General features: G+C 31.9%; 1 protein-coding gene across 1 annotated transcript; it reads right to left on the reverse strand.

Moving 5' to 3' along the window:
- Positions 1 to 3,814: 3,814 nt before the first annotated feature.
- Positions 3,815 to 16,764, reverse strand: LOC140448973 (uncharacterized). Its single transcript, XM_072542114.1, has 4 exons — positions 16,524 to 16,764; positions 15,795 to 16,271; positions 13,098 to 15,017; positions 3,815 to 3,888 (listed from the first exon to the last, which is right to left on the reverse strand). The coding sequence occupies exons 1-4, from the start codon at positions 16,762 to 16,764 to the stop codon at positions 3,815 to 3,817; spliced, it is 2,712 nt and encodes a 903-aa protein (XP_072398215.1).
- Between the last annotated feature and the right edge of the window lie 4,241 nt (positions 16,765 to 21,005).

Here is a 21,005-nt window from a genome sequence, read left to right on the forward strand (position 1 = left end):
TATCAGTTCTTTTTACTCCTATCGTTCTTCTGAGGTATTTCATCTCTTTTGCCTGAATTCTGCTCTGATGTCTTTTGTTTAATATCCAATTTTCTGCTCCATATGTCACTGTAGGTCTATATATTGTTTTGTATATTGTCATCTTGGTCTTTGTTGATATTTCTTTGTTATTAAGGAATCCTCTATTTAGTGCTTGGAATAGTTTTCCTGTGTTTTCCATTCTGTTGTTAAGATCATCCTCGATGTCTCCTTTGTTGTTGATTACTGTTCCTAAGTATTTGTATGAATTTGTCTGTATTATTTTTTGTTGGTCTATCATTACTTCTATTTGATCTTCCGTCCCTTGTTTCCTTGATATTTTCATTATTTGAGTCTTCTCTTTGTTTACGTTTAAGTTGTATTTGCTTGCTTCTAGGTTCCATTTCTCTAAGTTGTATTTTAGTTTTTCTGCAGTTTCCGCAATTAATACTATGTCGTCTGCAAATATACACATCTCAGCATTTATCATTTGCATTCTGTTCTAACCGATGCAGTATTTCTTGAATGTTTTCTTACATTCTTTCACTATCTCATCTATTACATTTATGAATAGTACTGGGCTGAGACTTCCCCCTTGTCTAACTCCTTGGGTTGTTTCAAATGGTTCTGACTGTATATTTAACATTATTACTGTATTTGCTGTTTTCATGTATATACTCTTTGTTGCTTCTATCAGTTCTTCACTTAAAAGTTTCTTCTTTAGGCTTTCCCACATCATACATTCTTTCACTATCTCATCTATTACATTTATGAATAGTACTGGGCTGAGACTTCCCCCTTGTCTAACTCCTTGGGTTGTTTCAAATGGTTCTGACTGTATATTTAACATTCTTACTGTATTTGCTGTTTTTATGTATATACTCTTTGTTGCTTCTATCAGTTCTTCACTTACTTGTTTCTTCTTTAGGCTTTTCCATATATCTTTTCTTTTGACTGAGTCGAATGCTTTTTCCATGTCTATAAAGCTCAGATGTATTTCTTTATTTTTCTTTAAGGCTTTTTCTATTACTTGTTGCATGGTGAATATATGGTCTTGTGTGTTGTGTCCTTTCCTGAATAAACTTTGTACATCCTCTAATTTATGTTCTATTTCTTTTCTAATTTTCCTTTCTATTATGGTTTCGTATACTTTTGCTGCTACACATAGTAGTGATATACCTCTATAGTTCCTACAGTCTCTTGTGTTTCCTTTCTTGTATATAGGTATAATTACTGCATTTGTCCATTCTCTGGGTATTAATTTTTTCTTCCATATTAGGTTATATATGTATAACAATTTTTCTTTTGCTTTTACTCCTATATATTTCATCATTTCTGGTGCTACTTCAACGCTTCCTGGTGCTTTTCCAATCTTTATCTTTCTTATTGCTTCTTCCAGTTCTTCTTTTTCTATAGTTTCTGGATTTTCCGTGTTTCTCATGGATACTCTCCTGTTGTGGCTTTTCTTCTCCATTGTATTCGCTTGATTTCCATTCAGTATCAGCTGAAAATGTTCCCTCCATCTTTCATTATTGTCTTATCGTCGTTTATTATTGTTCCTTCCTTGTTCATTATTTGTTTCAGTTTCGTTTCTTTGTTGCTTCTTAGGTTTTTCAGTGTTCTGTAAAATAGTTCTACGTTTTCTGTGCTGTTTTCTTCCATTTTTTCCCCGAATTTTTCCCAACTTTTCTTTTTCTCTTTCTTAACTATCTCTTTAACTTTTGTTCTTTGTCTCTTATAATTTTCATATTTTTGTTGTGTTTTGTCTTGGATGTATTCTTTCCATAATTTCTTCTTTTCTTTTATTTCTCTTTTCACTTCATCGTTCCACCAAGATGTTCGTTTCCCTCTGTTGTTATTTCTTGTGGTTCCACATATTGATTTAGCTGTTTTTATCATCGCATTTTTAAATTTTCCCCATTCTTCTTCTATTGTTTCTGTTATTTCATGTTCATTGTCCATCTCTTTCTCTAGTCCTTCTGAGTATCTTATTCTCGTTGTTTCTTCCCTTAGTTTATAAATTTTTATTATTTCTTTGTGTTTTCTGTTTATGTTCTCATTTCTTTTTATTTCATTTCTTTTGCTTTTGAATGTGGTTTCTAGTAGATAGTGGTCACTACCAATTTCATAACTCCTTTTTACCCTTACGTCTCTTATCCAGTTCTTCTCTGTTTTTTGCACTATAGCATAGTGCAAACTCTTTTAAATTCGTCGAAATAACACATAACACGTATTATATTGATTTTAGTTTTAACCGGAATAATCTTCTACCTGAGAATGTAACAGAGACAAACACATCTATATTTTGAAACAACTGAATACAAAACTTAAAACAGAATTTTTACTATTATATAGATATTAAATATTAACAAATTTAAAACGCTACAGCGCTAAATCATATCCTTGTTGCTATTGAACCAATTGCTACGTACAATGCATCAAATGAAAGGGGAGTGGCCAACGAATACGTAGACACAGAAAGAAAAACATGGCGGCGTATTGCCAAAAGGACACTAAGCTTGTAACGTCTAAACAGCTCAACGTACAACAACGTGCAAGGTATCGATGAAAGAGGAGGGAATATCCAATACGTTAACACAAAAAACAGACGGAAAGACATTGCCAAAACGGCACTGTATTGTATCCCCGTTGTTATTGGTCCGATTTTAACGTATGAGACGTCAAATGTACAAGGATGGGATATCGAATATAAAAACAATAAAATCAAACATAGCAACATTGCCAAAACGGCACTATATTATATCTTCGTTATTATTGGTTCAATTACTACGTATGAAGCGGTAAATGAAATAGGATGGGCTAACGAATATGTTATCACAAAAAACAAACGCAAAGACATCGCCAAAATGACAACCACGCTATATTAATATACTTAAAACGTAGAACGTAGTTTCAATGCTTAAACAGCAGCTGACAGATATTTCACACGATCTAACATATAGCAGACGTATACCTGACGCTATCTAACGCATATGAGACGTATAGCAGACGCGTTCTAACTCATATCAGACGTATAGCAGACACATATCAGACGTATAGCAGACTTACAGCAGACGCAATCTAACACATAGCAGACGTATAGCAGAAGCATTCTTACTCATATCAGACGTATATCAGACGTATACCAGACGCAAACTGGGACAAAACAATCGCTAAAGAAAATCTGTCGGAAAAAACGAAATTTGTTAGAGTAAGAAATGAAAGAATCGTAAGAAATTATGTGTATTAAATACAGAATAACGAAGGACATCACAACTACGCTGGTATGGACACGTCCAAAGAATGAGCGACAACAGAATAACAAAAATGATTATATTGGACACCACAAGAAAGACGAGGGAAATGCAGGTCATCAACTACTATACATAAATATATAAATCTCATCTGAGCAGTCATTACAAGTATCCTCCGAACGGTAACTACTATACACAACTCACAAATATGATTATTAATATACGATATCGTTTTGTTGCATACTATATTTTATCTACAACAATTACCATTTTACAATGATATTCAGATATAATAAAATTATGACGAGGCCTAACCAAAGTATGTATACCATACTTCCAGTATGACCAAACAACTAACGGAAATTGCAGTTTGCTATCGAGAACGTCACGGGATGTTATTGCATTCCAATCGTTATTTCGTTCCCGCATCAATAAGTTCGCAATAGAATATCCGATGCAAGTGCAACAAGAATCAGCTTGTTAATAATAGTATGCAGTTCTCGCTATCTTCCGGTTGAGTTACGTCATACCAGCCTTCCTATTTAATGAACGAATACATTTTGTACTTTCATTCTACAGTCAACGATTGTGGTAGCATGTTCGTTTTGTGTTTGTGCTACAAATAGAAAATTATATACTTACAAAAGTAAGTACCATATTTTTATATGGCTTGTATTTTGATTTTATGCACCATCTATTATCCAAGTTTATCATATTGTTTATCAATTTCTGCATTATTTAAAACATGCAATATTATTTGTAAATAATGTTTAATTTTGTTGTATTAAGTTTAAAATTCTCCCTCTTTTGGCGAATAATATTTTTGTACACACCATATTTTTATATTGGAAATAAATTTTGTAAAAAATATTGTTGTAAAGTGTTCACGCAGGTATTCTATTAGAACATTTTCGTCGTATTTCAAATAGGTCATTTCAGCAACTGAGTTTTAAACAAAAAAACAAATACTTTAAACATTACTTTCATTTATTTCCTAGTATCTGTATTACAGCAATAAACATCTTTTTTTTTTTCGTATTTGAACTCTGGAATAGCTTTACAATATGCCGACGTCGATTTGCTTTTACACATAAACATTCCTTTTTTCATCGTAACACCATTCGAGTATACCTTTGCCTGTTGGTAATATTCCGTGTTAGCGATGTTTTTGGTGGGGATAATAAAGATTTTTTTTGTTGTTTACATCAATGCTCATTGTTGTGAATTGATTAATATGTTATACTCTGCCGGTTTCGATATATAATTATTCTCTATTCAGCAAATTTTACACGTAAATCGTGTACGTTATGCTTAGTGGATATGTGTTGGTAATACTGATACTTTATTGTATCTGTAAATGTATATGCGTTAAATTTAGCAATTTTTTTCGAGTTGTGGCTTACGTGTTCTAATAATTAATTATGAATCTATTTTAACCCATTACTGTGAATAAACGGGTTTTAAATTATTACTTTTATCGCATTATGTTGTTTGGCTTTTACGGGAACTTTGGGTTTTGTACATACATACTGAATTATTTTTATGCATATACGAACGATTCATGTATAAGGTTCTAGACCTGATTCTAATATCTTTGCCTTTTCCGTATTTTTCCGACCTATAGATTTTTATTTAATTTTGTTATATATGTGTTGTGTGTCAGCAGTTTTGCTGGTAAAATGCTTATTTCGTATCTAATGTACTTTTTATAGCTGGTGTCTATTTTGTATGAGTTTTCGTTATTTTTTTTATTTTTGTGTCATGTATTTGTTAACTTATTGCTTGAAAAATATACTGTTTCTAGTTGAGGTGAGATGTTTTGGTTTTACAAAATAATTTGGTACTGTTAAATTTGAGCTGTTTTTATGACCTCATTTGCGTTTTCTTATGTTTTTAAACTAATTGTTATTTCGTTAGTACTTCTTCTCGGTTTCTAAAACGAAATCTGTATTTAATTCCACTTTCCCTGATTTCTTTAATATTTTATATGTTTGATTGTTAATAGTTTATTTGTATATTATATTGTTAGTTTTTTGCTTTACTATATGTATGTTATTTTTTATAGACTTTTTATGTTTTTTATCGCAATTTTGAGTCATTTTTATGTATGATTTGTATTTTTAGGAATACTTATTTTTCCAATATTTTTGATATGTCAGTATGTATTTTATCGTTTGTAATTTAAGCTTATTCGTGGTTTTTATGGGTTTTTGTTATTTAATGCGTAACATTTTTGTACACAATTTATTTCATCTTTTTTACTTTCCTATATATATTTACGATTTTTATGTTATTTATGATGTTTATGATTTTATGATGAACTTTGAGACATTTATGTATTTAGTTTTTTATTTTTATGTATTTTATTATTGTTTATCGTCTACTACAGTATACTCCCTTTATAACGAACACGGTTATTACGAGGTTTCGCTTATAACGAGGTACATTAGATGTCCCGTGAAATTTCTATTGAACTATAACCCTTTATAGCGAGGTAAATTTGCTTATAACGAGAGAAAATAAGATTGAAAAACGTGTTTTTTACGTTTTGGCCCGGCCGTAGCTACAAATAAATATCCTATTTAACTGCACCCCGCCCGCAATAAACTTCTTACAATTTATGATTCTTAGTCGGAAATGTAAAATTTATGATTCACAAGTGTCATTGTATTGGGTTGACCATTCACACCTAATAATATGGGTCCTAATAGACAAGATGTGGAAAGTGTTTTAAAGGTTGTCAGAAACTTTATCCAAGACAAAACGCAAATGAAGAAGCATAAAACTGTTTCACATCTTTAGAAAATATGATAGATAGACAATCAAAAATGACAAAATAACTTTATATATGCTTTATACATATTTACAGAATACAGATTTTTTGTTTTAACGTATATCATTGACAGTAAAAGTAAACAACTCTTTTTTGTTTTAATGCATTTCATTGACAATAAAAGTAAACAACTTTGTTTTAAAAACGCCATTCAAACAATATTTATTAGCATCTTATATTGCTCTGAATGGCTTCACTATAGAAAGTTAATGTTTTAGAAAACTACATATTCATATGTATGCACAATATTATTGTTGTTGGATATAACGAGATCCGCTTATAACGAGGTAATTAGTCTGCCATTTCAGTTCTCGTTATAGAGGGAGTCTACTGTATTTGTATTATTTGCTTAGTATTTTTTGAATTTTTTTTCATTTTCTCACGGTTAATCTCTACGTTTCACCAATTATACACGAATATTTTTTTTATAGGTATTAACATATATATTAAACTTCATCTTTTTCCTTGTGAGCTTATCTGTTTCCATTTCTCATATTATTGGGTTAGCGTTATGGCCCTGTATTTTTTAGCTTTCTGATCTAGTCACCTGCAAATTGGTATGTATACAGATAGATATATATTATTTAAATATCCCCCATATGCTGAATATTTTATTACATCTAAAGTTACCGAGATAAACCAAAATTACCTAGAATACTCATATTACAAATATTTTGTTAATAATATTAGAAGTTACACTTTCATTACATTATACTTTTTTTTCTTGCTTTTTAGCAATATGTCGTGATATCTTTGAATAAATTACTTGATATCTATAATTATTTTACAAACTGTCGTTCCCCTCTAGAACTATGATGATACCATACAGGAAACATGTATAAATATATTTGTTGAATTAATAACATATATTTGTTAATTAATAGAACTTACCGACGCAGATTCAATGAAGTAATTTTAATTTATTGGCGATGCGTGGTACCATCTGTTCTGATGACGTCACATCATCTGATGAAAATGGTATGTCTTGTTTCAAAAAGCTCGTTTTATTTTCTATAGAATTAGTCAGTTTAATTTTATTATTGAAAGCTATCGGATGAGTGTGTGTGGGTGATATATAAAAGCTATTGTTTTGTGTTCATGTTCAAAAGTAAACACATTTAAGGTAAGCGGTATTATTATTTTAATCTCTGAACTAAATGTTTAATAATTTATGTTTATTTATTGTACCGTTCCTGTTATTGATTTTAGTTTATTGACTTCGTTATATGCCTAAATGTTAACAAGAATTTGTTCTGTTTAGTTATAGGTTTTCTATTGTATTGATTATGTCAAGTTGATAAATTAGTCGTTATTCGGATTCTTATTGCAGTTTTTAATATTACTGTTACGATAATTATTTCGTATAAAACTGTAAATATATTATGACTAATATCTGTTCTGTTCTAGTTATTTCGACGCTCAGTTGAAAAACTAGTTTCAGCCGAAGACCGCCTTCTGGTGCTTTTGCCAAAATACCAGTCTATTCGATGGAGTCCCCGTTATTCTTGTCAACACCACCGACAACCGGTCTTCCCATGGACGTATAAATAAAGAAGGACCGGGCTATTTACATCTTTACATGAAGTCATGAGATCGTCGCAGTCATAGACACAAATCCCTAATTTGACGTTGTCAAATATTTTTTTTCCAAGTCAATCTTTCGATTTTTAGTATAATTTATTTTTAATTTATAAATAAAAATGTATTATCTAGTTACTATAAACTATTTTTAGATAAACTCATTTCGCAACTAAGGAATTAAAAGAAAAACATTAATTTTTTAATTCATTAAAAGAAAATATATTCTGATAATCTTAAATTTTTGTAAAACTTGGCATCATTGGCGATATAAACCAATCGTAGCGATTTGAGGAAAAGGAACATGGCATTGTATTGTTTACCTTTGAGTTGATAATTTCCTTATTTGTGACATTTTAGTGAATTTGTTAATATATTTTAAATTTTAATTGAAGAATAGTTAATAGTTAAGTGTAATATTGGTGCGTAACTGTGTTGTATGCAGGAAAACTGCATATTTACATCCAGAACTGTCATTTCATTCGTAAGTATTATAAACATTGGAATTACGTCCATGGGCGTAGTACAGGGATGTGATGTTACTTAATTCTTGACATTAATTGGAGTTTAATTTTGTTAAATAAAGTAAATTTTGTAGTATTATAAATACATTTATTTATTTTTTTCAATCTACACTATAATTGCTATAAATATAACAATTTCAATGAAATATTGTATGCAGGTTCCCAGTAAAGAATCAACAGATGCTGGATGTGTGGTTGTCTATGTTCGGCTTAGATAAAGAACAAATAACCAAAACTGCTATGGTCTGCTCAGAACACTTTAGAAAGCATGATCTAATTATACAACCAAGTGGACGGGTTAATTTGAGGAAAGGAACTGTTCCAATAAATATTTATCATAAATTACCAGAACCAAGTTAACTATAACGAATTTCTATGTAATTTACCATACAGAGTATATTAAATATAATGCATACTCATAGCATATTCCATAATTATGATAGCATGTGTTTTTTCTTTTTTTTTTATGAATTCAACGTTTCAGTTCTACAACCGATATGGAAAATAAAGAAACAGCTTCAAGAAGTATTGATAAGGATGATTTTTATGGACCTTCAAAAAGGTGATTTAGATTAGATTAGATTAAGAGAGGTGGCCTTTCGGCCTATTCCACTGCGACCTTTTCAGATCTATTGTGGTCCTCTAGTCCTAGATAACATTCTCTAGCCTGACCCTTTTTATAAAGTCTAGTAGCTTCGAGACTGTACCTTCCATGTAGCTATTTGCCGGTGGATTTTCTTCTCTTAATGCAAAGAACCGCACATTTGCCAGACTGTCACACTGACATAAAATGTGCTCTGCTGTTTCTTCTTCGAGGTGACAGAATCTGCACAGGTCATCATCTGATAATCCCATCAGCTTCAAGTGCCTATTCTGCTTACAGTGCCCTGTTAGAAGACCTACTATGACCTTGACTGTTTTCCTGTCTTTGCCTATTAGGTCTGCCGTAAATTTTGGCGAATGTTCTGTAATGAACTGTTTCGCCTGTCTTTGTCCTGGTGAATTCCTCCACCATTCCAGAGATTTGCGAGCTACCCACTTCCTTGTAGCCGTTCTTGTTACTGATTTAGCAACTCCGCAGAAGGGTTCCGGTCCAATGAATGGCAATGATGAGCCTTGTTTGGCCATTTCATCTGCTTTTTCATTGCCCTTATGACCCTCGTGCCCCGGTACCCAGGCTACCGTAACCTTGCTACGGTCTCCTAGTTTATTTAGGGCACACACGCAATCCCATACTAGCTTAGAATTGACCTCTACGGAATTGAGTGCCTTAAGCACTGCCTGACTATCTGTGAAGATAGCAACTGAACAGAACGTTCTTTCCTGCCTTTCTATTTCTTCCACGCAGTGATGGATTGCAGTTATTTCCGTCTGGAAAACTGTCACATCCTTAGATAGACTTACCGGGAAATCTATCCCTTGATTTGTCCCTACTATGCCGGCTCCCACACCCTCCGATGTTTTTGAGCCATCCGTGTACCAGGTAGCAGCAGCTTGTATGGGTACACCTTTATTCCAGTCTTCCCTGCCTGGTATCTTAATTGTGAACTTATTGTTAAAGCTATATCTCGTAACTGTTGCATCGATAGGTTTCCCCATCACAATATCGGCTTTTAGCTCCTCGATTAGCTTTCTGTTGTCAGTACCATGCATCTGGCTTATATGTCGCTGACTATGGATTAATCTGTGCATCACGGATCTGGCTTCGCCCTATATAAAGATATTCAAAAAGGTGAGTTTGTATCGAATTTGTTTATTAAATTTACAAATAAAATCTAAATGTGGATTTTGATTACTTATTTCATTTTAATATTAAAATTACTCACACTATTTTAGGAGTTTCAGTGATACTGACGAATGTAATATGGCGACAGACTTAATTTTGTATGAGATTATTTCAATCTTAAACCAATTTTAATATTTTTCTTTAATGTACATAAATTGTATATTCTAGATGTTTAAATGCCAATGAAGAAAACAAGGAAAATATAGATATAGAAAACGCATCTTCGAGCACCATTACAGCATAAAAAACTGAAACTGTAGAGTTGTTACTTGGTGATAATACTTTTTCATATGTTCCACGTAATAGTTATAAAAAGTGAGTTTTAAGTTTAATTTATAAAAACAAGGATTATAACTATAAAAACCTAATTATATGTTTTAGAAAAAAAAACTGTTGAAGATATGTCTAGCGGCGATTTTTCAACACCTGAAAAGGCCAAGAAACATTTTAGAGTGTTAAAAAAATACTTATTCGAATTCGAGGTATTTCTTTGAATTGGTTCCAATCTTGCTTAAGAAATAGGAAACAAGTAGTTAGAGCAAATGATACTGACTCTAGTCACAAAAGCATTGTATGTGGTGTACTGGGTCCTCTGCTTTTCCTTATCTTTATAAATGACATCACTAACTTAAAAATCGATGGAAATTTTTTTTCTTTTTGTTGATGATACCAGTATTACCTGAAGCAACTCTAATATTTTAACTCTTCATGCAATTATAACTTCTGATCAGCTTAAAATAAAAACCTGGTCCGACTCTAATTTACTCTCTTTTAACGCGAATAAAAAGGTAGCATTATCCTATAAAGGAGCTCTTCAACCCTTGCTTCTCAATAACAGCCAGATCAGTATCGTTGATTCTGTAAAATTTCAAATATTTTTACAGACAGCAACCTTAAATGGTTTCTTTATATCGATTTGTTAAGTAAGAAACTAGTCTCAGCCTTCTATGCAATAAGATCTGTTTCGAAGCAAATCAATTTAGCATCTTCCAAAATAACATATTTTTCTTTGTTCGAGTGTCATCTTCGATATGGCCTTCCTTTTTGCGGTTCTAGTACAGCTGCCCAATCTAATGTTTTTAAATTACAAAAAAGAGCAATACGGTATCTTTTTGGCCTCAGAAGAATAACACATTGTAGAAGCTATTGCAAAAATCACGGAATTTTAACTCTTCCCTCTTTGTATATTCTAGAAACTGTTTTCTTACTTGGTAAACCTTATGTTTTTCTAGCAAGACCCAATCATGACTACTCCTCCAGAAATTCAACCTTTGATGTGTATTTATCGATCTCGTCCACTGAGTCAGTAAAGAAATCTATATTATATTCGGCAAAAAAATTATACAATTATCTCCCTTTGTAACTTAAATCTACAACTTCTTTACTTAAATATACTTTACTTAATTTATTATATATATATATATATATATATATATATATATATACATATATATATATATATATATAATATAGGTATATATAATATATATATATATATATATATATATATATATATATATATATATTTTATATACATTTGGATATCACATGCAGCAACTAAAACTTATTCCTAAACTACTTCGTAAGGTTTTATTATGCAATTTGCAATTTAGTTACATTTTGTATATTTTACCATCTTTTATTTAGTGATATTGACAATTTTTGTAATTTTAGTAAATGTTAATTGTTATTGCTATTTTTTTACTTGTTGTAAGCTTTGTCCATAAAATTGTACAATTTTCAGTGACAATAAAGGATATTGACATCCATTTTCCCAGTTTTCCATTTGTGTCGTTTCTGCAGTTCAGATAGATAAAAACAGGACCATCTTTTCCAAAAGCTTTGATTCATTTGCTGCATTAATTGAAATCTGGACAGCCGATTAATTGTAATACTTTCATATAGTGGGTCAGGAGGTGATGCGAGAGCATGTCCAATCAATAGGTGAGAAGGGGTAATTGGGTTTAAATCGTTGGGATCTGAGGACATAGGATACAAAGGTCTAGAGTTTAATGTTGCCTCAATTTGCGTTAATAGTGTTGAATACTCCTCAAATGTAAAAATAGATTCTCCTATTACTCTGTGGAGATGATGTTTAATGTTTTTGATATTTGACTCCCAAAGACCTCCAAAATGTGGAGTATTTGGTGGAATAAAATGCCACGAAATTTTTTGCTGTGAACAGATTGTAACAAACTCAGATTGAGAATTTTCTAAAAACTTATATAACTTTTGCAGCTCTTTATAAGCTCCAACAAAATTAGATCCATTATCGGAATATAAATTATTAGGAGTACCACGTCGAGCGGCAAACCTTCTAAATGTAGCAAGAAATGCTTCACTCGTTAACTCAGTGACCAGCTCAATGTGAACACCCTTAGTGGCAAAACATAAATAAACAAATATATGCCTTATAAGTTTTATAAGGTCGGCCCTTTCTATCACGCAACAGTACTGGACCAGCGTAATCAATTCCAGTATTTGCAAAAGGTTTTGAAATTTGAACCCTATGTTTAGGGAGGTCAGCCATGATTGAGGCGGTTTGTCTAGGTTTATTTTTAAAACATTGTATGCAATTTCGTACCACCTTCTTGGCAAGACACATGACAGCAGTCGCCCAGAACTTCTCACGTACTGAAAATAATAAAAGTTGTGGACCTGCATGTTGTAATCGTAAATGTTCGGCGTGAAATAATAATTTAGTGAATAAATGTTTACCATCTAGGAGATATGGATGCTTTTCATCAATAGTCAATAGAAATAGAGTAATTTCAAGGGGCTTAATCTACCCCCTACTCTCAGAAAACTGTTTGAATCTAAGAATGGACTTAGAGAAAGTAACCTATGTTTATGAGGCAAATTTTTTTGTTGACTAATAATAGAAATTTCATTTTTAAAACTTTCCTTTTGTGCTAATTTAGTTAAACATAATATACTGTTTTCCATCTCTAGAACGCTAAGAGGACCTTTTGTCCTTGTACGTTCCTTTAGGTTTGTAATGAAGCGTAAGCAATATGCAAAAACCCGTTTTAATCTATTAAGAGAGGAGAACCGTTGAAACAATAATAATTGTTCGGTAACAACAAGCGTGTGACAAATTTTACGGATTTCTGGAAGCTCCTTGTTATCTTCAGCTTGAAATAATCGTGGCCAGAATGGTTTTTCATATAAAAATGAGGGTCCATTCCACCATACCTTGCAATTGGATAGTTCATCTGGATACATGCCACGAGATGCTACATCAGCAGGATTTTCTTTAGTATTGACATAGCTCCAATTCGATATATTGCTCAGCGTTTGAATTTCTGAGACTCTATGGCTTACAAAAACTTGTAGTTTATTGGCCTCTGTATTCAACCACCACAATACTATCTGAGAATCGCACCAATAAAAAACATTACATTGACATGTAAGTGCGTTTGACACTTGATTGACTAAGCGAGCTAGTGCTAAAGCACCACATAACTCTAATCTAGGAACCGTTAATACTTTTATAGGTGACACTCTGGTTTTGGAACATAGCAATCTGACATACACTGTTCCATTTTCATCAACCGTTCGAACATATAAAACTGCACTATAAGCATCTTTGCTAGCATCACTGAAGGCATGCAGCTCCATGTGAACTATTTTATCACACATAATATACCTGGGAATATTTATTTTATTCATAACAGACAATTTTGATTTAAATGTTACCCATTTATTGAGCAGGTCTCGTGGTAGTTCATCATCCCAATCTAAATCAAGCAACCATAATTGTTGAATTAATATCTTAACTAGAATAATACATGGACTTATTAAACCTAAAGGGTCATATATCTTAGCAATATTACTAAGTAAACTTCTTTTAGTAATAGGTTGTTTATTACTGGATGTTGAAACATTGTATGTTAATACATCAGTATTACTAATCCATTGAATTCCTAAAGTTTTAAGCCTATCACTCTCTCCTAGTTCCAATATACTAAACTCATCAGATGTATCTTGTAAACCCTTTAAAATATCTTGGCTATTAGAAGCCCATTTTCTTAATTTAAAGGAAGCTGATTTTAATATCATCGAAATTTGATTACAAATTTCTATTCCATGTTCTTCACTGGTGAAGCCAGTTATTAAATCATCTACATACATGTCACGGTCAATCAATTCACTGGCAATTGGGTAATCATGTTTATAGTCAGAAGCTAATTGTTTTATGCATTTTATGGCCAAATAGGGAGCACTAGTCGTACCATAAGTAACTGTTTGCAACTCAAATGGTGCGAGGTCCTCATTAGGATTTTGTCGCCAAAGAATGTTTTGTAAATATCTTTCTTCAGGGTGTATCAAAATTTGACGGTACATTTTTTCCACATCAGCAATTACAACAAACTTGTGCTGTCTAAACCTCAACATAATTTTAAATATATCATTCTGAATGGCTGGCCCAGTATATTGGATATCATTTAATGATATCCCAGAATCGGTTTTAGCCGAACCATCAAATACAATCCTAACGTCAGTAGTAAGACTGTCTTCACGGAAAACAGCAAAATGGGGTAAAAAACATCGAAATTGACGGGATTCCTTTTGTGTTAATTGCCTCATATGTTGCAAGTTTAAATACTCATCCATAAATTTAGAGTATTTGCTTTTTAAAACATCATTCTTTTCTAATTTTTTCTCTTGAAAAAGCAGTCTTTTAACAGCTAAGTTTTTTGATTCCCCTAATTGAGTGGCTTCTAATTTTAGTGGAAAACGAACAATAAATTTTCCAGAAGGATCTCGAGAAACTGTTTTATTGAAATAGTCCTCACAAAATAGATCTTCCTGTGACATCTGTTTCTGTTCATGATGAATCTCCTCGACAAACCAGAACTTTTGAAGATCGTCATTTATTAAAAAATTGCAATTAACCTCTTTTTTCATAGGAATATTTATCGGACCTGATACTACATAGCCAAAGACAGTATTAACTAGATGAGGTAGATTTCGACCGAGGTTTATTCTTTCATTTAGTACAATCTCCCAAAACAAATCCGCTTAAATTAATAGATCAACATTTCTAGGACAATTAAACATAGGATTAGCAAGTGCAATGCCTTCAGGAATGTGCCAATTAGAAATATCGAAGTTACAAGATGGTAAATTACTTGAGATTCTTTCAACAATGATACAGTTTAGGATAGTTTGAAAGTTATGAATATTAGATTTTATTAGTACCTCACATTTGTACCGTAAATTAGAATTAATACCAGCGATACCAGATACTGATACATCAATGCGATTGGTTTTCAAATTTAATTTTTTACACAAATTGTCAGATATAAATGAACACTGACTACCCACATCCAAGATGGCTTGGACTTTGTGAAATTTACCTGTCTTATCTTGAACATCAACAATTGCAGTAGGTAAAATAACATAATTGTCATTAAATACAGTATTCCCACAAAGAATGGATGACCCATTGAACTGATCACTTTGTTTAGATTCTGAGTTAACAAAATCCTCAGAATGGTTTTGATTATCAGTAGAATTGTTATTAAAGAAGTTAGATTTCTTATGATGTAATAATGAATTGTGCTTACCCTTACAAAACTTACAGTTTCCTTTCTGGCAGTGTGTATTAAAATGGCCATGACATAAACAATTAGTACACAGTTTCAATTGTTTTATTTTGTGCCATCTTTCAGCTACTGACAATTTTAAAAATTGGTCACAAGTATAAATAGAATGTTTTTGTTTGCAATAATTACATTTTAGTTCCCAAGTATTTTCTGAACTGCTAGCTAAAAATGAATGATGACGTGTTTTACTTTTATGACCACTTAGTCGCGTGTCTTTATTTTCTCTAGTGCTATTTGTTTCTATTGTTTCCAAAAAATCTGCTCTATTTTTCAAAAACTCAAAAAAACTAGCTAAACTCGGCAACATCTTATCTGTACGTGATTGTTCCCATTCCCGATTTGTATTTTTATCTAGCTTTAAAGAAATCATATGAACAATCATAGCATCCCAATGCTCAGTAGGAAGTTGCAATGTTTTTAACGCTCTAATATGCTTGTTTACATAATCAATAAGCCCTCTTAACCCTACTGATGATTCTTTGGGTATGGACTCAATTTCAAATAAATGTTTTAAATGATTATTATCTAACAATCTTTTATTGTCAAATCGGTCACACAATAACTGCCAGGCATCCTGGTAATTATGTGCTGCAAATTCTAAACTTTGGATAATTTTCAAGGCTTCTTCACCTAAGCATGACCTTAAATAGTGATATTTTTGAATTTCTGAAAGCGTACGGTTGTTATGAAAAAGTGCTTCAAATGTATCTTTGAATTCTAGCCATTTACTAAATTCACAATTAAAAGAAGGGCATTTAATGGGTGGTAATTTAATTGCATTTTCGTTAAAAGATTGACTATTATTATTTACTGACCCTAGGGTTTGGGGAATTGAATTACTTTCAATCTTTTTAACAACCTCTTGTGTCCTAGCTACACAATCTATTAGAGTGTTTAAAAATATGTCTGCCTATTCACGTTGTGCCTCAAGTTCATCGTCTGGACAAATGTCCTCAATCACGGCTTGAATCTCTTCAAATTCCGTTTCTAATGATTCTACTTTACCTAATCTGATTTTTAATTCTATTATCTCTTTATTATCAAATTCTTGATTTGTTAGAAATCGATTATATAATGGTTCAAAATAGTTTTGAAATTTAGTTAGCTTATGTTTAATACCTCCACGCTTCCGTATCTTTGCATTTAAATTAGCGGCCATCCTGTATTCTTTTATGCAGAATAATTATTTAGTATATAATCGTAATAGATCCAACTTTATTAGAGCTCAATGAATAAATCGATAACTTTTATAATTATAACCAATATATTTATTACAGCAAATAAGAAGTAGCTGTTAATGTTAATATTCAAATTGTAATTGTTTATAATCACTTTTTATTGTTGTTTTGCCTTAGGAATTTGAGATGACTATAATTGCGTTTAACTGTGTTTAATGGTTTAATTCTCGATATCATACATGAACATAATAGTGAGATACCCTTATAATAGCTATGTGTATTTCATATAGAAATATTAAACTCAAATAATAATAAAAATGGAAATAAAACATACAGATTTAAATGGAAAAAAACATTGAAAATAGCTTTACAAGTAGAATTGATATTGTATTATATATTTGATTTTGTATTGATAATTGATATTGTATTATATGTATAGACAATTGTTAAATGACTGCAAATTTAAACAGCATTAACTCTACAACAAACAGCATTAACTCTACAACGACAGGAATTTAGGTAAAATGGATTTGACCTACTTGTATTACCGGCGCCATTCCATCAACCACGTGCAAATCTCAAGCTGCAATCCAATTTTATCCGGCTCGAAGAACCGAATGTTAATTCTGACTTCAATATAGATGGACTGTAGTAATAAAAAACTGGTGATTGCACTATATTTGAGATTTTATTAACACTACTGAATGTACTAATAAAACTAATATAATTCTAACGAAATATGTATGTCTTTCTTAAATGTAACCAAAAAAAATGTAATGTTCTTGTCTTGTCTTGTCTTGTCTTGTTGTATTGATGGCTTTGCTGCAAGGCAATTGCCAGCCCGATTTGTGTGAAACCCCACTTTGTCTGGCTCTGGGCCATGCAGGAATCTCTGAAAACTTCACTGAACTACAGCTTTTCTCGTGGTGGCGCTTTTCTTGTTTCTATATAGCTTATAACTTCGCTATTATTGTATCGGCTTTCTGATCTACGGCAATAATATTGGAGGACAAATTAATATTACAACAAATGGAATAAGAGGCCAACACCAAAGCACTAAAACAGGCAGGATTATAGGATATATCGGGAAAAATGGATAGTTGAGCTTCAGAGTTTGATTTTATTATCTGATCTGATCTACGGCAATAATATTGGAGGACAAATTAATATTACAACAAATGGAATAAGAGGCCAACACCAAAGCACTAAAACAGGCAGGATTATAGGATATATCGGGGAAATTGGATAGTTGAGCTTCAGAGTTTGATTTTATTAATGTTAATGAAACGCATGATTATCTCTATAGTTTCATCTTCCGGAGAGGATAGAAGGTCAGTCATGGATAATGGTGATATTTTCTTTTTTGATACAAAGTACTTATATAAGTCCAAATTAGGAATATAGTTAATAGGGCACTCGAAAAATATGTGATTCAGGTTTTCTATCATGCCGCATTCACAGGCAGGGTCATCTTTTATATTAATTTTGAAAAGATGGGCATTAGTCAGGCAATGACCTGTACGCATTCTAATTATAGTTGTGATGTGTCTCCGATCTTTATAATTTAAATTGCCATACCATGTCTTATCGGTGAATGTTGATTGAACTCTAGCATACCCACGATGTCTGGATGAGACTAAGATTCTCCATTTATCTTTAAAAATGTTTAAAATATCCTGTTTTAAGAAATTTAAAATGTCTTTTATGTCATATACCATTTTTCTGGGAATATTAAGATCTGTTCCAATTTTGGCCAAATTATCTGCCTCTGAATTCCCAGGTATACCTGAGTGACCTGGTATCCAGGATAATTGGATATTATAACCATTCATGTTAGATGCAGCAATTAGCCTTTTTGTCGTAAGAACCCAATATTCAGAATTTGTTGCAAAAGAAGGATTACAGAGTTTTGTTATAGCCCCCTGTGAATCTGAGAAAATTATCACATTTTTAATTTTTTTATTAATGGCAGTTTTTACTGCATCATGTATGGCAATTATTTCTGCTTTGTAAATACTTAAATGGTTGGGAAGACGTGACGAAAATTTATAATTTAGGGATGGAATGAATATACCAAAACCAACTCTGTTGTCCCTCTTTGACGCATCAGAAAAAATGAAAGTATACTGAGATTTTAGACTATTAGTTTTGGCCTCAAAATTAATTCTTGACATAATGTCTCCTTTTTTACAATTACAGTTAAAAGACTTTAAAGGTTTATTGAGTATATGAAAATCAATTTCGTAACATGGAAAATTTGAACCTCTATATATTAACTTTAAATAGGGCCTATACTGTTGAAGTGCTTCCACTAGGTATGGTATTTTGTCTTTATTCCAATACTCCGGTCTATGGATTATTTTTAATAGAAAGTTGTTGATAAATTGAATAGTTGGATGATTTGTTACAACTAAGAATTTTGAAATTAATTTAAGGGCCAGTAGTTTTCTTCTATGTTCCAGATCTAATATAGATGCTTCTGCTAACAGAGCAGCCCTGGGTGTGGAACGCATACATCCCATACATATACGCAATCCCTCATAAAACACCACATCCAATTTACTGAGAGCGGCCTTAGAACATAGTCTAAGAAACATTGATCCAAAATCAAGATGTGATTGGACTAGAGCAGAGAAGGCGATCAAAAGTGTGTTTGGATCTGCACCCCACCATACCCTACACAGTGCTCTTAATACATTTAGTGATTTTTTTGCTTTACTTGTAATGTTAGTAATGTGTGGTGACCATTTCAAGTTTTCTTGCAGTATAATACCCAAATATTTAACCTCTTTTTTAAAGGCAATGATTGCATTATTAATATGTACGGGGGGTGGGATGGTATGTTTCCTCCCTCTAGTGAACCATACTGCCTCACATTTATCCATGGAAAGTGACAGGTTGTGTTCACGAAGGTGTGCATTTATGTGCTTTAAAGCATTATTGATATTATTTACCATGGCTGCTACACTTTTTCCTCTGATCATAACTGCCAAATCATCAGCGTACCCTATGATAGATGCTTCTCCCAAAATTTAAATCAAAAATATCCCTTAAGTAAATATTGAATAAAATAGTACTCAGAGGGGAGCCCTGTGGTATACCCGAGGTTGTTGGTACAGGACCCAGGAAGGAGCCGTCATTACCCCTACAATATAGTGATCGTTCTGTCAGAAGATTGAGAATTACGTTACACATTCGGATAGGCACTTCTAAGTTTTTGAGTTTACTATAGAGTTTATATATGTCAACATTATCGTATGCAGCTTTTATGTCTAAAAAAATTACGATGACTGACTCAGAGGATTGAAATGCAAGGTTAATGTAAGATGTGATGAATGTTATGTTGTCATATATACCTCTTCCTTTACGAAATCCAGTCTGATTATTTGAAAATTTTAAATTATGTTCCAATTGCCAGTCTAATCGATTCTTGATCATTATTTCTAGAATTTTGGCTCCACATGAAGACAGGACAATTGGTCTATAATTTTCTGGATTTGTCGGATCCCTATTTGGTTTTAAAAAACTAATAATATTAAATGTTTTCCATACGGCTGGTATTTCTCCACCCATTAAAATTTTATTATAACTATTAATAAGAATTTGTTTAGCTTTGAAAGGTAAAAATTGAAACATTTCATAAGATATATCATCCATACCAGGGGCAGATGATTTCTTTTTATTTAAGGCCAGGTTTAATTCATTTATGGAAAAGGGCTTTAAATTTTCATCTACATTGTCAAGAACAAAATTTGGATCTATATTTATGATTGACATTTTATTTAAAATAGATATTTTAAGATTATCTGGAATAGTAAGATTAAATCTTCCTGTTTTGAAGTTATTATTATTGAATTTCTTAATCTTGTTCCAAACATAAGTCATGCTAGAGTTCCTATTTAAAGTTTCACAAAAAAGCCTAAACTTTTCTTTTTTTTTATTATTTAATTTTTTTTTAGTTAATGCAATGGTTTTTTTTGCTAATATATAATTTTCCATAGATGGAACATTATTAAAATTTGCTATGGCTTTTTTCCTTTCCTTAACCCAGGATGTACAATCATTATCCCACCAGGCATTACCCCTTTTAATATGTATACCGGCCTGTTTAAACGGAATTACTTGATCAGCTACTGTGTTAATAATATACATTAGTTGATCATAACTTAAGTTATAATCTAAATCTTGAAGGTACATCAAAACTTTATTATGGTACGCTTCC

Source organism: Diabrotica undecimpunctata, chromosome 8, assembly GCF_040954645.1.
Source record: "Diabrotica undecimpunctata isolate CICGRU chromosome 8, icDiaUnde3, whole genome shotgun sequence".
NCBI lineage: Eukaryota > Metazoa > Arthropoda > Insecta > Coleoptera > Chrysomelidae > Diabrotica > Diabrotica undecimpunctata.